The 20079-nt window shown below is 34.1% G+C and overlaps 1 protein-coding gene across 1 annotated transcript in view; it reads left to right on the top strand.

The window, feature by feature from the left end:
• Positions 1-3: 3 nt before the first annotated feature.
• The window catches only part of Ttc7 (tetratricopeptide repeat domain 7), a 28280-nt gene continuing 8204 nt past the window's right edge, over positions 4-20079 (top strand). The window contains exons 1-23 of the mRNA XM_080159766.1: positions 4-106; positions 1693-1789; positions 2168-2232; positions 2541-2615; positions 3304-3419; positions 4557-4647; positions 5482-5564; positions 6369-6411; positions 6772-6850; positions 7888-7993; positions 8244-8351; positions 8767-8932; positions 9416-9488; positions 10398-10488; positions 11807-11897; positions 13065-13152; positions 13346-13455; positions 14055-14179; positions 14466-14569; positions 14826-14905; positions 15273-15325; positions 15803-15870; positions 16577-16656. Of these exons, the coding sequence (XP_080015892.1) occupies positions 83-106; positions 1693-1789; positions 2168-2232; positions 2541-2615; positions 3304-3419; positions 4557-4647; positions 5482-5564; positions 6369-6411; positions 6772-6850; positions 7888-7993; positions 8244-8351; positions 8767-8932; positions 9416-9488; positions 10398-10488; positions 11807-11897; positions 13065-13152; positions 13346-13455; positions 14055-14179; positions 14466-14569; positions 14826-14905; positions 15273-15325; positions 15803-15870; positions 16577-16656 (2016 nt within the window). The 5' untranslated portion in view covers positions 4-82. The remainder of the gene's footprint in view (positions 107-1692; positions 1790-2167; positions 2233-2540; positions 2616-3303; positions 3420-4556; positions 4648-5481; positions 5565-6368; positions 6412-6771; positions 6851-7887; positions 7994-8243; positions 8352-8766; positions 8933-9415; positions 9489-10397; positions 10489-11806; positions 11898-13064; positions 13153-13345; positions 13456-14054; positions 14180-14465; positions 14570-14825; positions 14906-15272; positions 15326-15802; positions 15871-16576; positions 16657-20079) is intronic.

A 20079-nucleotide genomic window follows, 5' to 3' on the forward strand; every position in this document is an offset into this window, starting at 1 on the left:
AATATTGAACTAGCCTAAAAAGTGACTAGAGAGTTTGTTATTGTATAAAGTTTAACCCGCCAGCTAGAAAATAGAGTCCATCATGTCTTATAGGGGAAAACGGCCGGTAAGTAGGTTTTTGGATAACCATCCTATTATAAAAGTATCACTAGTATGTCTGTGTATGTAGCGAAAGATCTCGCTAATCGCTGAACGGATTCTTATTTAAAACTATTTTGTGGTAGGATACAAGTTCCCCTAGAGATCTCTAGGGGTTTAGCCGGTAGAATATACTAAAGTAGATGGATGTAAGTGTGTTTCTTGTAAGATCTTGCAAATAGCTGAACTGTTGAGTCTAACTCTACAGTTTTCAGCAAAGCTTAGTATAGGTCTGGTTCACATTTGAGGTTGTTTATTGATTTCAAACCAGAAAATAAGATTATTTTTCATTTTAACGTGTGTGTACTAAACTTAGGGTAATGCCTTTAAGAGCTAGGGGCTGAAGTGAGCAGCTAGTTCAGCACGTCCTTAATGAAAATCTTTTCTTTGATACATTTTTCTACTTAGCAATAGCGATTTTAGCTTACATACTATGATACTCTTGAACTGAACATGATATAGATAAAGCCATAGAAGAATGTTGTTAAACTTTATATCTACTGAAGTATTTCTATCCATCAGTTTACTATCTGAATAGAAGAAGGTTGTTAAACTTTATATCTACTGAAGTATTTCTATCCATCAGTTTACCATCTGAATAAACAATTCAGTCTATCTATCTATTTAATATCTATACCAGGGGACCCTGGAACAAGATATAGAGAGGGCCAGGGAGGAAGGGAACTATAATATCTATCTATGCTAGGGTACCCTGGAACAAGATATAGAGAGGGCCAGGGAGGAAGGGAACTATAATATATCTATCTATGCCAGGGGACCCTGGAACAAGATATAGAGAGGGCCAGGGAGGAAGGGAACTATAATATATCTATCTATGCTAGGGTACCCTGGAACAAGATATAGAGAGGGCCAGGGAGGAAGGGAACTATAATATATCTATCTATGCTAGGGTACCCTGGAACAAGATATAGAGAGGGCCAGGGAGGAAGGGAACTATAATATATCTATCTATACCAGGGGACCCTGGAACAAGATATAGAGAGGGCCAGGGAGGAAGGGAACTATAATATCTATCTATGCTAGGGTACCCTGGAACAAGATATAGAGAGGGCCAGGGAGGAAGGGAACTATAATATATCTATCTATACCAGGGGACCCTGGAACAAGATATAGAGAGGGCCAGGGAGGAAGGGAACTATAATATATCTATCTATGCTAGGGGACCCTGGAACAAGATATAGAGAGGGCCAGGGAGGAAGGGAACTATAATATATCTATCTATACCAGGGGACCCTGGAACAAGATATAGAGAGGGCCAGGGAGGAAGGGAACTATAATATCTATCTATGCTAGGGTACCCTGGAACAAGATATAGAGAGGGCCAGGGAGGAAGGGAACTATAATATATCTATCTATGCTAGGGTACACTGGAACAAGATATAGAGAGGGCCAGGGAGGAAGGGAACTATAAAATATCTATCTATGCCAGGGAGGAAGGGAACTATAATATATCTATCTATGCTAGGGGACCCTGGAACAAGATATAGAGAGGGCCAGGGAGGAAGGGAACTATAATATATCTATCTATGCTAGGGGACCCTGGAACAAGATATAGAGAGGGCCAGGGAGGAAGGGAACTGGAAGAAGGTTGTTGAGCTGGCTAACCAGCTAAAAGACAGGCTTGAAAGAGGTCAGTTATTATTTACAAATATAACCACGTTTTTGCTTAGAAATATTTTATTAATTTTCAAACATTGCTAAGAATAAGCTTGCAACCTTTTTCATGATTCCATTTAATTGGAATAAGTGTAATTTAGTAGGTATGTTACTTCAAAAAAGCAAGTCAGTTGTCAAATAAAATGAAAGTAAACAATAACTTTTATGTTCAACAATCATATCTATAATGTTATAATACAAAGATAAAAATATCTCAGCTTACATAAACTTTATGGTGTTTATTAGTACCTGTTTATGGCTCAAGACATTTTCCCACATAAGTTAAAGCAGTAGTAGGTACAATTTGTATATTCATATACGCAAACATAACAAACTTATTATGTTTTTTTAGACAAGCCAAACGAAGCACTTGGTTGGTTTTTAATTGGGGAAGGAAAGCTCGAGGAATACCTAGAGGTAAGTTTATACTCAGGGATATAAAGGGATAAGACAATGGCCGATAAAATATGTATACTCCCAATAATGATGCACACAATTACCTTTTCTGCAGATTATAATTATTGATTAAAACGTTTGGACACTCAACTTCATAAACCAACCAATTAAGATTCAATAAAAGTCCCCAAAGTTGTAAAGCAAACCTAATATGAAAACGTTATTTTAAAAAGCACTACCTCTTTTATCCCCCCCTTTGTGAATCGCTTTGTACGCCCTAATCATTACTAAGCTTTTTGTGTTTTAATTTTAAACTGTTTTATTTGTAGGAAAATCCGCCAGTTATTGACAACCCAATGCACATTGAGTCATCTTCTAGTAAAACCAAACTTAGAGAAGCTAAGGTAAGAAAATCTGCTTATTATAATTTTATTATTTCTAACTAAAGCTATTTCAATTTTTAACCTCGAACGGGCGAGGCTGCTGTCCATAACATTGCACTTGGATGACAAATGCTGTTGCAATTTGTCAGAATATTATCACGCAACCTTCCCTGTGATGCCCTTAGGTTGTAAGGAGGGGGATTTGTAGGAAGTTAGGATCCTACCTAACAAGCAACTGTAATCGTGCTTTCCCTCGTCCATGCTCCTCATTCATATGAGAGTGTCATTAATTAGGGTTGCTTAAAAGGCCAGAGTGATGTAATAATTGAGTAGCTTCCACGATATTTGCGGGTCAGCTTTTAATGTAACATAGAATACACTCAGCTGTGCGCGAAGCTTACCAATCTAGGATGGGTCAAAGGATTCTCACCTCCAATCTCCTCGTGCATCTTAATCCTAACTTCAGAGAATCAAGTCTACATACATACATAACATTTTAATAAAATGGGCGTCGTAGCTCAGTGGTAACGCACTGAGTTACGGTGGTGAGAGATCGAGTTCAAGTCCCCATGTGGCAACTCGAATTTCTCAGTCGCAATTCATTTACGCAACTTCCCCTTGGTTGTGTAAGAAGGGTGGTGATAATTGGGTAGTTTGGATCCACACACACACTACTGCAGATTGGAACACATTTAATATTTAATTTCAGTCCTGTCTCGAAAAAGTTTTGGGCGAGGATGCCGCGAAAATCGGTGTGCATTTGGATTCGTGGATTTTGTTGGCCAAGCTTAATTTTGCTATGGGCAATTATACTGAATCTTTAAGGTAACTATTTATCTATTTTATTAACCATATACGACAATATCTATAATACAAAGTAGAACGATGTCTGTCTGTTTGTTTGTGTGTTTGTTTGTCTGTTTGTTTGTAGCGAAGGATCTCGCTGACCGCTGAACCGATCGGGTTCTCCTTTACAGGGTAGCTTCTCATAGGTCCCGGGAAGGTTTATAACTATTTTCTTGAAATAATAAAAAATGAAAAATACCCCCCCCCCACAAAATTTTTTTTTTTTCTTATTAAAACTAAAATTAAAACAGTTGGGTCTACCACCCCCCCCCCCCCCAAAAAAAAAATCACCCCCCCCCCCATTTTTTTTTTAAAATTTTCTTTAAATCTTAAATACGAAAATTTTGTTTCATCAAAACTCTTGGGGCAAAGCCCCTAGAGGCTAGGGGCGAAGCCGCTAGTTTATGTATATTCTATAATGTATAATGTATATTGCCAGCAATGTCTACATGTTTATTTACTTGATCAATGTCCAGTTTCTTTGATTTGACAGCTAGTTAATTGCTTTAATGATTTCAGAAATAGGTTTAGAAACTCTAAATACCCATCTTGATCTATATTTTTCCTTTATTAAACACTAGCGGCTTCGCCCCTAGCCTCTAGGGGCTTTGCCACAAGAGATGACAACAACAAAAAATTCAAAAAAAAAATAAGAATTAAAGAAATCTTCTACAAAAGAAATTTTCTACAAAAGAAATCTTCTACAAAAGAATTCTTCTTCAAAAGAATATTTCTACAAAAGAATTCTTCACCAAAAAAAAAAAAAAAAAAAAAAAAAAAAAAAAAAAATGGGGGGGATTTTTTTGTTTTTGGGGGGGTTGGGGGTGTCCCACCCCCCAAGAAAATAGCTTAAAACCACCGCAGGACCAATAGGTATATACCCTGAAGAGTAGAATCCATTCGGTTCAGTGGTTACCGAGATCTTAAGCTTCAGACGGACAGACGGACAGACGGACAGACAGACGGACAGACATCGTTCTACTTTGTATTATAGATATTTTGAACTTCTACCTATTATTTATTTTCATATTTATGATAGGTATTTAATTTACAAAGATAACAGAATGATTATCAATATTCTTCAATAGGTATATTTTTTCAAATTTTCAATTTTAGATTTTATGAGAAGTCAAAGTTAGAGACCTTAGAAGAAAAACAGTTGCCACCTAGAAGCTTAAAAATTATTGCAGAAGCATTCGCTATCAAGGCATGGTTACCATATCATAATAAAAGATAAAATACAAAGGGACAAAAAAAATTAATTTTGAACTACAAGAAAAGGGATGTTGTACAATGTAGGTCTAGATATAAATAAGGGGGGGGGGGAGGGAAGTTCTGACACATTTGTGTAAACCTGGTGTATAGGCTTTATCTCTGGACTGAGAGGATAGGTTATTAGGGATAAAATCATTCTTATATGATGAATTTTCCCCAGATTTAAGATTTTTTGGATAGTCCTCCAGGTTCCGGAGCTCCAGGCCTCCAGGTGGTCTCTCCACAGGTAAAAATGAAAAATAAAATGTTTTTCTTCAAATATGTGAATAACAATCAAAAAGAAGCATATTTTGTTTTATAAGTTAACCTCTAACTCTTCAAAAAAAATCTTATTTTTAATTTTTACCTGTACAGAGACCACCTGGAGGTCTGGAGCTCCGGAACCTGGAGGCCTATACAAAAAATCTTAAAACTTCGTGAAATTCATCATATAAGAATGATTTTATCACTAATAACCTATCCTCTCAGTCCAAAGATAAAGCCTATACACCAGGTTTACGCAAATGTGTCAGAACTTCCCCCCCCCCCCCACTTAAATTCTTTGACTTTTAGCTTCTTTTTAAAAATATTAAATGCGAATAAAAAAGTACAGTCTTGTAATATTTCTATGAAGGTTTTTTACATCAAAATTTTCGATGAAGCTAAAAAATTTTAAAAAATACTGTCTGATATAATATATAATACTTACATGTCATAATATATAGCAAAACTTTCGACTATTATGCTAGTGCATTTTATTTAAAATTGGTAACTGCGTTTCTCTAAGGGCTTATGTATAGAGAAGATAGCTGCTAATTCAAATATAACTTCCAGAAGTAAACTTGTTGAAAATGATGCCAAAATCATAAAGTAAGTACCTAGTATTTTTTATTGTTCTCTAAGAACACCATTTAATCATAATATCGTTCAAAACTCCACAGGAAGAATTTTTCAAATCAGGACAAATATTTTTTTTAACCTTGAAAAGCGTGTTCCATAAAGCATTTTTAACCTCACCATGTCTGTAATATGTAACTTTGAAACCTTTTTCTTTGTTTTTAATGATAAGAAGACTTAGAGAATCCTTTGTACCTTTACATTTAATTTACATTTAAATTACCTGAGCTCGATCTTTAAATCGTTTATAGGTGATTTAAACCGGGGCGATTCATTTGGCGCACCATCAAATTATTAATATCAATCTTTAAATCGAATTTGCATGGGTGATTTGAATCGGGCAGCGGCGCGGGCCCGGCGCGCCAATGCCACTCACCGAGTGGCATTGGCGGTTTAAATCGGGGTGATTTATTTAATAAATAAATATTTTTTTAAAATTTCTTTAATATTTTATTGCAAAACTATCGTGAAAACATTTTTATAGTTATTTTTAAAATAAATTATATATTAATGTTTTATATAAAATACTATACTGACACGGTATTTTATATAAAATACCTTACTGACACTGCTTAAGTAATAAAGTTGTACTGGCGCGGATCGATATTTAAGTGAGTGCGCAAGCGATTTAACAACACCGCACCGAAAATCTTTTAAAAATCAGGTGCGCTGTGGCTTACCACCAGCGCGCCTACGGTTTACCTCTGAATCGCCCCGATTCAGCGCGGCATAAAAACGATTTAAAGATCAAGCTCTGAAGTATTATTTTATTTTCAGAAATTTTGAGGTTGCAGGAGATCTAACATTACTGTATCTTCAGGTAGTACAAGCATTTTTAGTAGCGAAGCTACTCTGTAGTTGTTTGTGTACGTATGTCCGATTTAATTTCCTTACCTTCAGCATTCAGCAATTATGTATACATAATTTTCATTAAAGCGGCTATTTCTACGAAATCACCCCCATTAAATGTATTGTTTATGATTATGATAACAGTAAACTACTACTGACTTCGAAACCGATTAATACTTTCTTGATTTGAATCGTATCTCAGCCATACTGAAAAATAATGTAGAGCATCGTATTTTAGACAATTTTCCACGAATAACAAAATATGTAATGTATTGACAAACTAAACTACTTGTTTTTTTCTGAATTCTTATTGATGAAAGTATCCTATTAGGAAATAGATCGTGTATCTCGGAGGGGTCACGCGCAGAGCACCTTGTCCATGCAGTCTGTTGGCACCAGCAATTCTCCAGGTAATACTATGCGCAGAGCACCTTGTCCATGCAGTCTGTTGGCACCGGAAATTCTCCAGGTAATACTATGCGCAGGGCACCTTGTCCATGCAGTCTGTAGGCACCAGCAATTCTCCAGGTAATACTATGCGCAGAGCACCTTGTCCATGCAGTCTGTTGGCGCCAGCAATTCTCCAGGTAATACTATGCGCAGAGCACCTTGTTCATGCAGTCTGTTGGCACCAGCAATTCTCCAGGTAATACTATGCGCAGAGCACCTTGTCCATGCAGTCTGTTGGCGCCAGCAATTCTCCAGGTAATACTATGCGCAGAGCACCTTGTCCATGCAGTCTGTTGGCACCAGCAACTCTCCAGGTAATACTATGCGCAGAGCACCTTGTCCATGCAGTCTGTTGGCGCCAGCAATTCTCCAGGTAATACTATGCGCAGAGCACCATGTCCATGCAGTCTGTTGGCACCAGCAATTCTCCAGGTAATACTATGCGCAGAGCACCTTGTCCATGCAGTCTGTTGGCGCCAGCAATTCTCCAGGTAATACTATGCGCAGAGCACCATGTCCATGCAGTCTGTTGGCAACTGCAATTCTCCAGGTAATACTATGCGCAGAGCACCTTGTTGATGCAGTCTGTTGGCACCAGCAATTCTCCAGGTAATACTATGCGCAGAGCACCTTGTTGATGCAGTCTGTTGGCACCAGCAACTCTCCAGGTAATACTATGCGCAGAGCACCTTGTCAATGCAGTCTGTAGGCACCAGCAACTCTCCAGGTATACCAAACAGAGAAAGAATTTGTCTTACCATATAATTATTAACTCTTTATGTCAAGTTAAAACTATTTCTCTCATTAATTTTATGTGCCAAATAATAATAATTTACCGCCAATCTTGATAAGGTCATTGGTTTGGATCCCGTCCAAAATCGCAACCAGAGTGAAAGTCCCTAGGTAGTTTGTTGTTAGGTCTTTTAACAAAAATTCTAGTCAGCTTCCGATTGGACTATCACATACACAAAATTATTGTACTTTTTTCCCTTTTCAGTGCCACCAAATGTTGAGCATAAACTGGGTCCAATTCTTGAGCTGGCTCTGTTGAAAGCTCCTCAGTTGTACATTAAAGCTGGACATGTTAACAAGGCTATTTCAAGGTAATAAGGAGTTCATGGTTTAAAGAATCATCATTGGGATCGCTTTCAGTTTTAGGGACAGAGTCTATAGTTTTAAATAGTTTTAGCAATAATAGGGGAATGAGTAAGGATCTTACTATTAATTTTCTTATAGTTATGTTTAATTACTATACATGAGACATTACATGCTATTGTTCGTATTTTATCATTAACTTAATTCATTTTTAAATAAATTAAATATATAGTGGATTTAAATAAAATATTTTATCAGATTTCGGGCTATGCTTAGCGCAGAAGAAACGCGGTCAACCTCGAACGTCCGGTTGAGCCTGGCAAAACAGCTGGCAGAAACTTTGATGCACTCCATTACTGATTCCAGGTATCAAATATAGTTTTAATTGTTTTTTTTGCTTTAATTTGAACCATAGATGGCATTTTTTTATCACAAACTGGTATTCAGATTTTGATAGTTGGTCTTAAATTGGCAAATTAATTTTTTAATAAAATTTTTAAATTCTAAAATTTTTTATTCATTTGGACAATCCCCAATATTGATAAAACAAAATTTACCTTTCTTTAGAGTGAAGTTATTGGTTGAAAAGTCTGGACACTCCTAGTCTGGAACCAACCAATCATAATTCAATAAAAGTAACCAAAGATTTTTAGCCAACGAATTAGAATAGAATAATGAAGTTTTGAAACTTTGGGTACCTGTGGAATTTAATGCCCAATATCCCCTTCCTTACTGGGTAAATTCTCACAAAATAAATCTTATAAAACTTTCCCCAATTTAGATACAGCGCGCCCGACACCGAGTCGCCGCGACGGGTCAACTCCCGCCAAAACCTGGGGGTCAACGTGGGGGAATCGCCGTGGAAGCCGCGAAAATATTCGAATACAAACCAGTTTGTGCCCACTAACAAACAGGAGGAAATTGTGCTTCTATTGATGCTTTGTGAGGTAATGCTCTTATTCAAATATTAGAATTATCTGATTTTTATAAAACTTAGTAGGTATAATTGTTATGTTACGTATTAATTCAAGTATTAAATACAGGTTACTTTAATCCAATAGTTGAAGATTAATGACACTTTTCAATGTAGTGGATTATCGTATGTCTTTTGAAAAAAGGCCTTAGTGTTTACCTTTTCAACTAGAAATTATTTTTATTCAATTTCATGTTTTTTAAGACTTATGTATAAACTTAACTTGTTTTTTTTTAAAGCTGGTAATCTTTTTTCCCATTTTTACATATTTTGTCTTATCTCTACCATTGTTCAACTGATTTTAAAAGTTTTTTTGTGGTAATGTTTGTTAAAATTTGATATCTGGACGTTTTATGGAGTTTGTACTTTTAAACACGAAGAAATATTTTTTTACAACAAAAAGCGATTGTTCTAATGAACACTAATCTTGTTTCAATATTTTTTGTTTATAATTTAGGTGATGGCAAGTAAGCATGTTCCATTGAATCAGAACCCTGAATATGACACACACAGAGCTAATACATTACAAGGTATAATCTACTTTTTTTTTATTACATTTATTAAGTTTCTGTTCAGACTATTCAGTATTATGTACCTATCTCTTTAACTATGAAGTAATTTTTCTTTGCATTAAAATGTTCAACTCTATAATTTATGTATCTTTTACTTTATTAATGCGTTTTACCAAATAGCTAGCTCAGAACCTCCCACACCCCTTCAGTCTTATTTTTAAAACTTATGGAGGAGGGGGGATAGTTGTTTTTCTTTATGCCCAACTAGAAGCTACGCCCCTAGCTTCTAGGGTCTCTATTTTAGAGGGAACATGGATTGGTAGAAAAATAGCCTAAAACCATACAAAGACTTTTTTTTATACATATAAAGTAGCTTAAAACCATCCCATGAACTGTAAGAAGCTTCACTGTAAGGGAGGACCATATCGGTTCAGCGGTAAGCGAGATCCTTCGCTACAAACAAAAAATTTTAATACTTTATATAATAGGATTAAAAGGGTCTCTAACAACACAATCTTTTATCTACAGGTTCCTAACATTCTGGGGGGTCATCTCAAAAAACGCCTATTTCAGAAAACTCCTATCTCAGAAAACGCCTATCTCAAAAAACGCCCATCTCAGAAAACGCCTATCTCAAAAAATGCCCACTACATTATTTTATAAGAAAGCCTAATTTATAAATATTATTCAATAGAATATTACAATACTTGTCATTCATGATCTCTTACTTAAAACAATAATAAACAGTTACCAAATTAAGATACTACAGGGTGTCCAACGTAAACTGTTTTTTTTTAACGCTTATTACTCCCTTAATATTTGAGCTATCTTAGTAAAATAAAAAGTATTTGGCAGCCTATTACTGACCATTTTATAAGATAATGATATAAATTAACCTAACCTATCCTTAATATTTGTCTGATTCAGGAGCTATTAGTGTGTTCCATCTTATGAATCTAGCTCTGGCCAGATATGGATACTATAAAACATTGTGTGAAATGTTTGAACGGTCATTAAGGTAAATAATTATTATTATTAGGTATTGTTCAGAGTTTCGGATCCGGATCCGCAAGGATCCGCATATTTTTGGACTCAAAAAATGCGGGAAAAATGGAAAAATCTACCTAAAGGGGGGGGGGGGGGGCGAAAGTGACACTTTTTGAAACCAAAACTAAAAGTCAAAGGAACTCAACTAAAAAAAGAGTTACGGGTCTGACATTTTGCATGGCAGTTGCTTTATAGGGGTACAATATGGAACTGTGAAGAAACGGCGGCGCAACCGCCGAAAACCGCCGAGAAAAGGCAACAAAAATTACGGCGGGAAACTGCGGTTTTCGGCGGTTGCGCCGCCGTTTCTTCACAGTTCCATATTGTACCCCTATAAAGCAACTGCCATGCAAAATCTCAGACCTGTAACCCTTTTTTTAGTTGAGTTCCTTTGTTGACTCTTAGTTTTGGTTTCAAAAAGTGTCACTTTCGCCCCCCCCCCCTTTATATAAAATCTCAGACATTCTCTTGATGAGAGCCAATCTTTAAGGTTTAGGTTCAGACTTGAAAATTAAAAGTATTTTTGACTTCGAATTAAAGAATAACATTTTTTTGAAAAATTTGGTGATTTTTTTTTATTGTCAAAGATCCGGATCCGCACTGACCAAATTTTGAGGATCCGGATCCGCATACAATCAATGCGGATCCGAAACTCTGGTATTGTTGTGCGACTTTAAGATCAAGTTTCTCATAATGATAAAAAGAATACCTATTAAGTTTGCCCTAAGGTTTTTAAATAACAAAAAAAGTGATTTCCAATTTAAAAATTAGAAAATATAAAATTACAATAAGTACTAGTATAAGTATCAATAATACACAAATCAATATTCAATTAATATTTTTTTTTCATTTGAACTGCTTAATTACCCTGTATTTGCTGTTCTTATGTTCATGATTGTTTGTTCATGTTTAGTATTAGATGACTTCAGAATTCAATTTAAATCAGGGGTGTATATTCTGCACAAGATTTATTTTTTTTTCCCCGGTGAGTCGTGACAAATTTTTTATATTTTTTTCCCCCCCTAGTTTTTTCTCACCAAGTAGGGGGAAAAGGGAAAAATATTTAAAGAACTCTATATTTTATTTATTTTTTCCCTCCTACCACACATTTTTTTAGTTTTTTTCACCAAGGAGGGGGTGAAATGGAAAAAATGTGTTCAGTTTTCTTAATTTTTACATTTTTTTTTCCCTCCAACCACTTATTTTTTATTTCCCCCCCTACCCCCTGAGCCGGGGATCCCATGTAGAATATACAACCCTGATTTAAATTGTAACATTTCTTGTTTCAGATATGCCCCTAAAGAGGAGCACATTTGGAGCCAGTTTGCCATGGCGTTAGCATGTGATGGACGCCATCTGAGAAGCGTTGTGGTTCTAAAGGTAACAAATTTAAAAAATAAAAGTTCAAATGATTCCATCAAGAGAGGGGTAGGTTTCTGGTAGAATCCGTAAAGGTGTGTGTTTTAAGGCTTGAAAATATTAGTAGAACGATAATATTCACTAAATATGTGTATTTCTTATTGAAAAGAACTAAAGACAAAATTTTTTTTTTAAAGTTAACATAAATTTTTATCGTTCTACTACTGTTTTTTACTTATAACACATAACCTTAACGGATTTTACCAGAAACCTACCCCTCTCTTTTTAAATTCAAGGATCAAATCCTTCTTCAAGTCTAATTTAACATTTTACATCTGCATAGCTAAGTTATAAGTGAACTAATAACATTCAGTTTTGTAGACAACTTTAATCAGTATGTTTTTTTTTTTCCTGGCATTATGAACGGTTTTTCAAAATCTATCTCTAATTTCACCTTTAGAAAGTAGCTGAGATGAATGAGAAAGATGCTTCACCCTGCCTGTTAGCTGCTATATTATAGTATTAAACACTATATATAGTTTTATATTTAGGAAGTAGCTGAGATGAATGAGAAAGATGCTTCACCTTGCCTGTTAGCTGCTATATTATAGTATTAAACACTATATATAGTTTTATATTTAGAAAGTAGCTGAGATGAATGAGAAAGATGCTTCACCCTGCCTGTTAGCTGCTAGATTATAGTATTAAACACTAAATATAGTTTTATATTTAGGAAGTAGCTGAGATGAATGAGAAAGATGCTTCACCCTGCCTGTTAGCTGCTATATTATAGTATTAAACACTAAATATAGTTTTATATTTAGGAAGTAGCTGAGATGAATGAGAAAGATGCTTCACCCTGCCTGTTAGCTGCTATATTATAGTATTAAACACTATATATAGTTTTATATTTAGAAAGTAGCTGAGATGAATGAGAAAGATGCTTCACCCTGCCTGTTAGCTGCTAGATTATAGTATTAAACACTAAATATAGTTTTATATTTAGGAAGTAGCTGAGATGAATGAGAAAGATGCTTCACCCTGCCTGTTAGCTGCTATATTATAGTATTAAACACTAAATATAGTTTTATATTTAGGAAGTAGCTGAGATGAATGAGAAAGATGCTTCACCCTGCCTGTTAGCTGCTATATTATAGTATTAAACACTAAATATAGTTTTATATTTAGGAAGTAGCTGAGATGAATGAGAAAGATGCTTCACCCTGCCTGTTAGCTGCTAGATTATGCTATGAAAAGCTGAACCTTTTAGCTGAAGGTAAAAAATCTTAAGTTTATTTTTACATTATTTGTTATTACTGATTTATTAGGAAACATTTTGTTATGCTATTAATTAACTATATCCATTTAATCATTAGGTAAATTAAATCATTTGTCTAAAAATATATACCTACACCTTTAAAATTGTCAACAACAAAAATCCACCAGTTAAGTTATTTTTCTATGTCCAGGTATAGAATGGGCAGAGAAAGCATTGGACAGGGAGGAGGATTATCCCCAAGACTTGAAACCTAGATGCCATCTTTATATTGGCATTGGACACTATCTGAAGGCTACAGAGGTTAGTTTGTACATTTTCATACTTATGATAAAGTAACAGTATGTCTAATTGTTTGTTTGTCTGTTTGTACCAAAGGAACTGCTAAACCGATATGGTGCGCCTTTACGTGGTAGCTTCTCATAGGTCCTTGGAAGGTTTATAACCACCACAACCGTCCCAAGAGAAATCGCCCTTAGAAAAATAAAGAGGCCTCTATGAGCGTAGCCGCTAGTTATATGCTATAGTTTGCCGTCATTTCTAATTTAATGAGAATACTTTGCTGCATCTCATTATAATTAGCCTCAAAAATAATAAGCTTGCTAACTGTCTTTCAGCCCTAATTGAAGGAGATTAAACCGACTAAACGGCAGCTTTTTTGTTTCTGATCTTCAAAATTAACTAACTGCTGAACCGATATGATTCTCCTTTACAATGTAGCTTTTCATAGGTCCTGGGAAGATTTATAATTATTTTGGGAGAGAAATTTTTTTTATTATCTATACAAAACTATAATCAAAAATGGGGGGGTGGGTACCCCACCTCAAATGCCCTAGAGGCCTCTAGGTGCGTATCCGCTATTACTACATAATGTAGCAAAGTCAAATATTAATCATTTCAAGGTTGAAACTCGGGAATCTAGACAGAAATATTGTGAGTCTGCTCTGCAACACCTGCAGCTCAGCATAGACCTGGATCCTGGTGACCATCTGGCTCACTTCTACCTGGGTCTACATCTGGCAACTGCTAGGAATTTACCAATTTTAAAGCTATTCTTTTTATGCCTTTTTGAGAGAAAAAAGTTAGTCAGTGTGTGTTTATACCAAATAATTGTTCGTTACGCTAATAGAGACACTAAAAATGATCTAGAGACACTAGAGCCAATAAGAATTTTTAATTTCCTTGTGAAATTAGATGAATTATTGTGAAATATATAGGTATATCAAGGCAAATCAGGAATTTAAGAAGAAAATCTTTAATCAAAGCTACTGAATAATTATAAAAAATATATTATATAATTGGTATAAATTATGTAGAAAGTTGACAGAAGCTTATCACGTGGCCAACAAAGCATTGCATTTAAACCCTGAACATCTTCAAAGTCTGCACCTTACTGCTCTTATATTGTCAGCCAAAGGCAGGACTTTATGGATGAATAATAATGTAGGATTTTTAGAATACATAAAATTCTAAAAATTCTATTAGTTTGAATGTTTGATATTTGAAACTCTTACTTTACTTTCTTAAAACACTTAATTGCAAAAAAAGGTTATGTAATAAAAGGATATGTTTTATTGCTTGTTAAGATTAGGTTCAATTTTCAGAATTTTGATATTTGTAGAAAAACATTTATATAGAAGCTTCTATATTATTCATTTATTTGTGACCAACAGGGGAATTGGATGAGGCTCTGAAGTTGGCCAATTATGCATTGTCAGAATATCCAGAGCATTTACCTTTGTTGGCCCTGAAGGTAAGCTTTTCGTATAATCAATCTCATTGCATTGTAACTTAAAAGTAAGTTATTTAATGATCTAAATTATTCCTATACCATTTAAATAAAGCCTTTTTTAAGAAAATAATTTATATATACACAGAATATCTTAAAAGTTTAAGATAAGGGTGTTTGTAAGGAAAGTTTGAAAATGGCCTCTCTGTAAGTTTAAAATGAGACTCTTTGTAATTTTAAGAATAGGCTCTTTGTGAGTTTGAAAAGGGACTCTTTGTAAGTTTAAAACCAGGCTCTTTGTAAATTTGAAACTGAATTCTTATGATATTTCTCTTGGCAAATATAATGTTTTCTTGAATCCTGACTAAAACCTTCTCTCATAATCTTTTAGGCTCGATTGGAAGAGGAGATAGTTGGAGCTGAAGCCGCTCTATCAACAACTAGGTTAGATTTTTCGGGAATAGTTCCTTTCGCGGCAACGCCCACTAAGTGGCGATTCGTCGTATTTTTAAAATGGCTTAGGTTAGGTTAGGTTAGGTTATATTGGGTTAGGTAATTCAAACTGACAATAGTAACAAAATTGACAATAATAAAAAAGAATTTGAAAGAGTTTCAAAAATTACAATTAATGGATGCCAATTTTTTCAAAGATATTAATTTTTAAAAATATTATTCGATTGTCCATGGTAATTCTATGTATTATGTTAAAATTAATTTTTTGTCAGCTTGACATTAGTAAAGCTTTCGGTGAAAATTTCAGGGTTTTTTTTACAATTTTTAGAAGAAAATATTTTGTCTATGGTTCTATTCAATAAGGAATACACATATTTCGAGAATATTATCGTTCTACTACTGTTTTAAGCCTTAAAACTCACACCTTTACGGAATTTAACTGCAACCTACTCCTCTCTTTATAATTAGGTTCATGTTTGGATTGTTGAGAAGTATCACTGATGGAACTAATAGCAATTCTACGGATTCTGGAATAGGTCAGTAATTTAGATATCAATATTACTGTGCTATTATTGTAATTACTAGCGGATACGCCCCTAGAGGCCTTAAGGCACTTGAAGGGAGTGGTGGAGAATCGGGGCTGGGATAGTGCGGTACCCTCCACTAATCTAAAAAGAAATAAAATTTTTGGGGTTGCAATTTTTTTAGGCGATTTCTCTTGTGAGGAAGGTGTTATTTATTCTCCCTCAAAATAGCTTCTCTTGACCTATAAGAAGCTTCACTGAAAAGGAAAACCGTATCAGTTCAGAAGTTTGTAAGCTACTTTAGTACAAACAGAAAGACGAACACACATCCCCTTACTTTTATATAAGAATAAATGTAATTAAGGTATTAAAGTTTCTATGAGTAAAGCATCCAGTTTTTATTTTATGGTACTATTTGCAATATATTTAAATATCATTAACTAATATAGCAAAACTCACTCACCTCGCATTATAAAAATCTTGTTCTGAAAGCAGGAAGATGGATTAGCTATGATACACCCAGTCCATTAGAACGTCACATAGACACAAATCAGCTGACTTATCATGTACGTCCTGGCAGTTATATGTTGGCAGCTGTATTTAATCTTTGGCTTTGTAAGTTTCTATATATGTTTGTGTGATCTTGATGATGGGTCATGTTACTGCCTAAAATATGGGACATCATTAATTATTAGCGTATTTATTTACTTTAATTTAGGTATTGAGGATACTAAGAGCATGGTTCCAAGCTATTCTTATTGGGATACTCTTTCTGATAAGGACAGTGTTTCTCTACAGGTGACAATCTTAACCATAATTCCAGGACAAACGTCGGAGAGACAAAGACAGGGGTGTTTAAGATATTAAGTTAATTGTATTTCTATACAGATTAGGTTACGTTAGGTTAAGATATCAATATACAGATAAGCCCCCCCCCCACAGTGGGATTTTTGGTCATTTTTTAAATTTCCTCAATTTTGAGTTAAATGTCCCAGGGGCTAGTATTACCATTCAAAAGTTGCCATGCAACAGATTTTTTTATATACTACAAAATTAGGCAAAATACAGCCGTTTTGCTGAACGTGGTCAAAGGAATATTTTTAAAAAGTGATTTTTTTCATTAAAATCATCATACATTGCTTTTCCTACTTTTTCCTAGAATAGATTGGTGTAAAAATCTGATTAAATGATATGTAACAATATTTCATTGATATATACAGATGTTTCTACTTTAAAATGCAAAGAAAAATAAAAAAAGTTGTCATAAATCTGTAATTTAAAATCCAAGAACACCTAATATTGCATCTTAAAATAACATGTATTTTTTACGTTTAAAGGTTTTTCTCACTTGGGGCTACGAGGTGCCAAAAGTTATTTAGGCCCTGATTAAATTCAAGTATTCATAATTCAAGATTAGTTCATAACTCTTGGCACCTCGTAGCCCCAAATGAGAAATCCAGCTTAGAAAATAGATACTGTGAAGTTGTATTAATATAAATTAAATACCATTATGAAGTCAAACTACTAAAAATTGATATAATTTAATAACACACATATTTAATCTTTAAAGGTTACCTTTCCGTTTTTAATAGTGAAGCTATTCTGTAAATGATACGTCCGTCTGTCGGTACATCTGTCCGTTAGAAACATTATTAGGGAAAACGTGAATTTCTCGGCTGCTATTTAAAAGACTTTATTACCATACTAAGAAGCATCCAGATAATAATTTACTAAGTCCTTCAGTCTATCGGTAATAGTCTGACAACCAGTTGATTTATATTTGAACAAGGATGACAAAATTTATAAAAGCAAAGCTCTGAAACGGGGTGACAGACAAACAGCGTGAATATGTAAAATATATATAAATAAGTCTTGTCAAAATTTTGCCTCAATTTGTTGCAAAAGTTCTTAAATATAAAATACTGTTTAAGGGTAAACGGACATTGTTAGGAATTGATTATAGAGATGCTTCGCTTATAATATTGTACTTATAATATAACTTAAAAATCAACATAAACGTATTGACATTCTGGTAATGATTATAGGGTTGATACGCTTTCCAAATCGTACAGAACTAATATAGGAATCAATAGAACAATTCTAACATGCCTAAGTTAACGAAAAAGCTAACGTTACGGACGCAGGGACGTACGGACTAATCCTAATTATAGAAAAGCTACGCTGTAATTTTAGATAGACAGCTTTTTTTGGGGGGGGGGGGAAGATTTACCTCATTGATGGTAATGCGCCCCTAGCATCTAGGGTATTCGAATGGAAATAGAAGGGCAGAAAAATAGCTTAAAACAATACCCAGGCTTATTTATAAAATGAAATAGCCTAAAACCATCCTATAAGAAGCTTCCCTCTAAAGAAGAACCATATCGGTTCAGTGGTGAGTGAGATCCTTCGCTACACATAAAAAAAAGCTTAGTACTTTATATTATAGGATATACTGAAAACATATATACAATGATTATTATGAAATAGTTTTAGTAACAAAGCTGCTCAATTTTTATAAATGTGCGTATGTCTTCCTTTCTGTATTTCTGAAACATTTAAATCAAATTTGATTTCTAAGCCACTATTTTTTCTGTCTGTCCTTTAACTTTGTTTGAAATACTTAATTTATATTGTTCTTTCCTTTCAATGGCCTTGGTTTCTAAATTTATAGTAGTCCCTAAATCTACTTTCATTTACTGTATTACTAAAATTTTCCATCCAACTACTAAAATTTGAAAATAATAAGGATGACAACATACATTAAAGTGAAGCTCAGACGGTGGGAAAAACGAACATCAACACTTATAGATTGTCATAAATAATCAGAGCATAAATGTATAAAAGTTGAACAGAAATGTAAGTAAATTTGTTGAAAAACTTAATAATTACAGGATAATTTTTAAGGACATACTTACATTTTTAGGACTTGATTATAGAGATGCTTTGGTTATAACATTGTACTTTGTTGTCCTAGAAATCAGTATTCCAAAAATCAGATCAATCTGATGATTATATCATATAAAAACTTGTTGTTAAAAACAGTTAAAAATTGCCATGTTAAAAGTGGACATTCTGGTTATGATTATAGAGTTGCTACACATTCTAAATCGTACGTAACTACTACAGGAATCACCATGCAAAGTATGATAAGTTTGATAAGACAATTCTAACATGCCTATATTAACGAAAAAAAGTTATCCGTTCCAAACAGATTGACAGACGTACGAACGGACCCTAATTATAGAAAAGCTTCACTTTTAAAAAAGATTTTACAATTTAATAAGGATGACAATATCCAAAAAAAGCACTAAAAAACTTGGCATAAACAAAAAGGCAAATTGAGTTATAGAGCAGTTGTTTAACATAAAAAGAGAGAGATAATATGCAAAAACTCTTTTGAAGCATGACAGATAAACAGATGAGATAATGTATAGATTAGATGCACATATATTTTAGCTGTGAAAATTACATTTCCCCCATAGCGAAGTTAAAAAAAAACTCAGATATCCTATAATATAAAGTAGTAAGATTTTTTTTTGTTCAAAGATTAAGATCTCAGTGAATACTGAACCGATTGGATTCTCTAAATTAATCCTGTGTTGGTTTTATGCTAATTTATTCTCAAATTTAAGACTTGGGATGGGTTTAGGCTATTTTTCTAGCGCTTTGCTGTCCCTTTAAATAAAAAGCCCTTGGACTCCAGAAGAATAGAAGAATATTTTTACTATAAACATCATTACTTAAAATCAGTATCGAATTGTGAATGCATATAAAATTTTGAAGAACATCACATTTTTTCCTATCTTGTATGGTGTATGTTTGCAGGGCTCGGCAGCCTGTATACCTCAGGGAAACCATTTACAATTTTAAATATCAACTGAAAGTTTAAACCTGACCCAAGTATAACAATCCCTCTTATCAAAAATCTTTTAAAGCATCAAAATGGGTTTAAATTTACGGCTTAGTCACAGCTGATGCGCAGCTGCCGAGCCCTGTATACTATTTATTGATAACTTAGAATAATATATTATGTATATTCATCATATACACCTTAAAAACTCTCCAAAAGTTTTAATTGAGGTCCCAGTCGATTAAAATAATTTTTTTTTTAAATATGAATAATATCAGAAATTTCGAACTTTTAACTATATGAGTAGATTGGTTCTAGGGACATTTTTCTTATATAAAATCACAATAATATGTATATAATATGTTATATTA

The sequence above is a fragment of the Acartia tonsa genome, chromosome 5, assembly GCF_053477335.1.
Source record: "Acartia tonsa isolate MP-2025a chromosome 5, ASM5347733v1, whole genome shotgun sequence".
NCBI lineage: Eukaryota > Metazoa > Arthropoda > Copepoda > Calanoida > Acartiidae > Acartia > Acartia tonsa.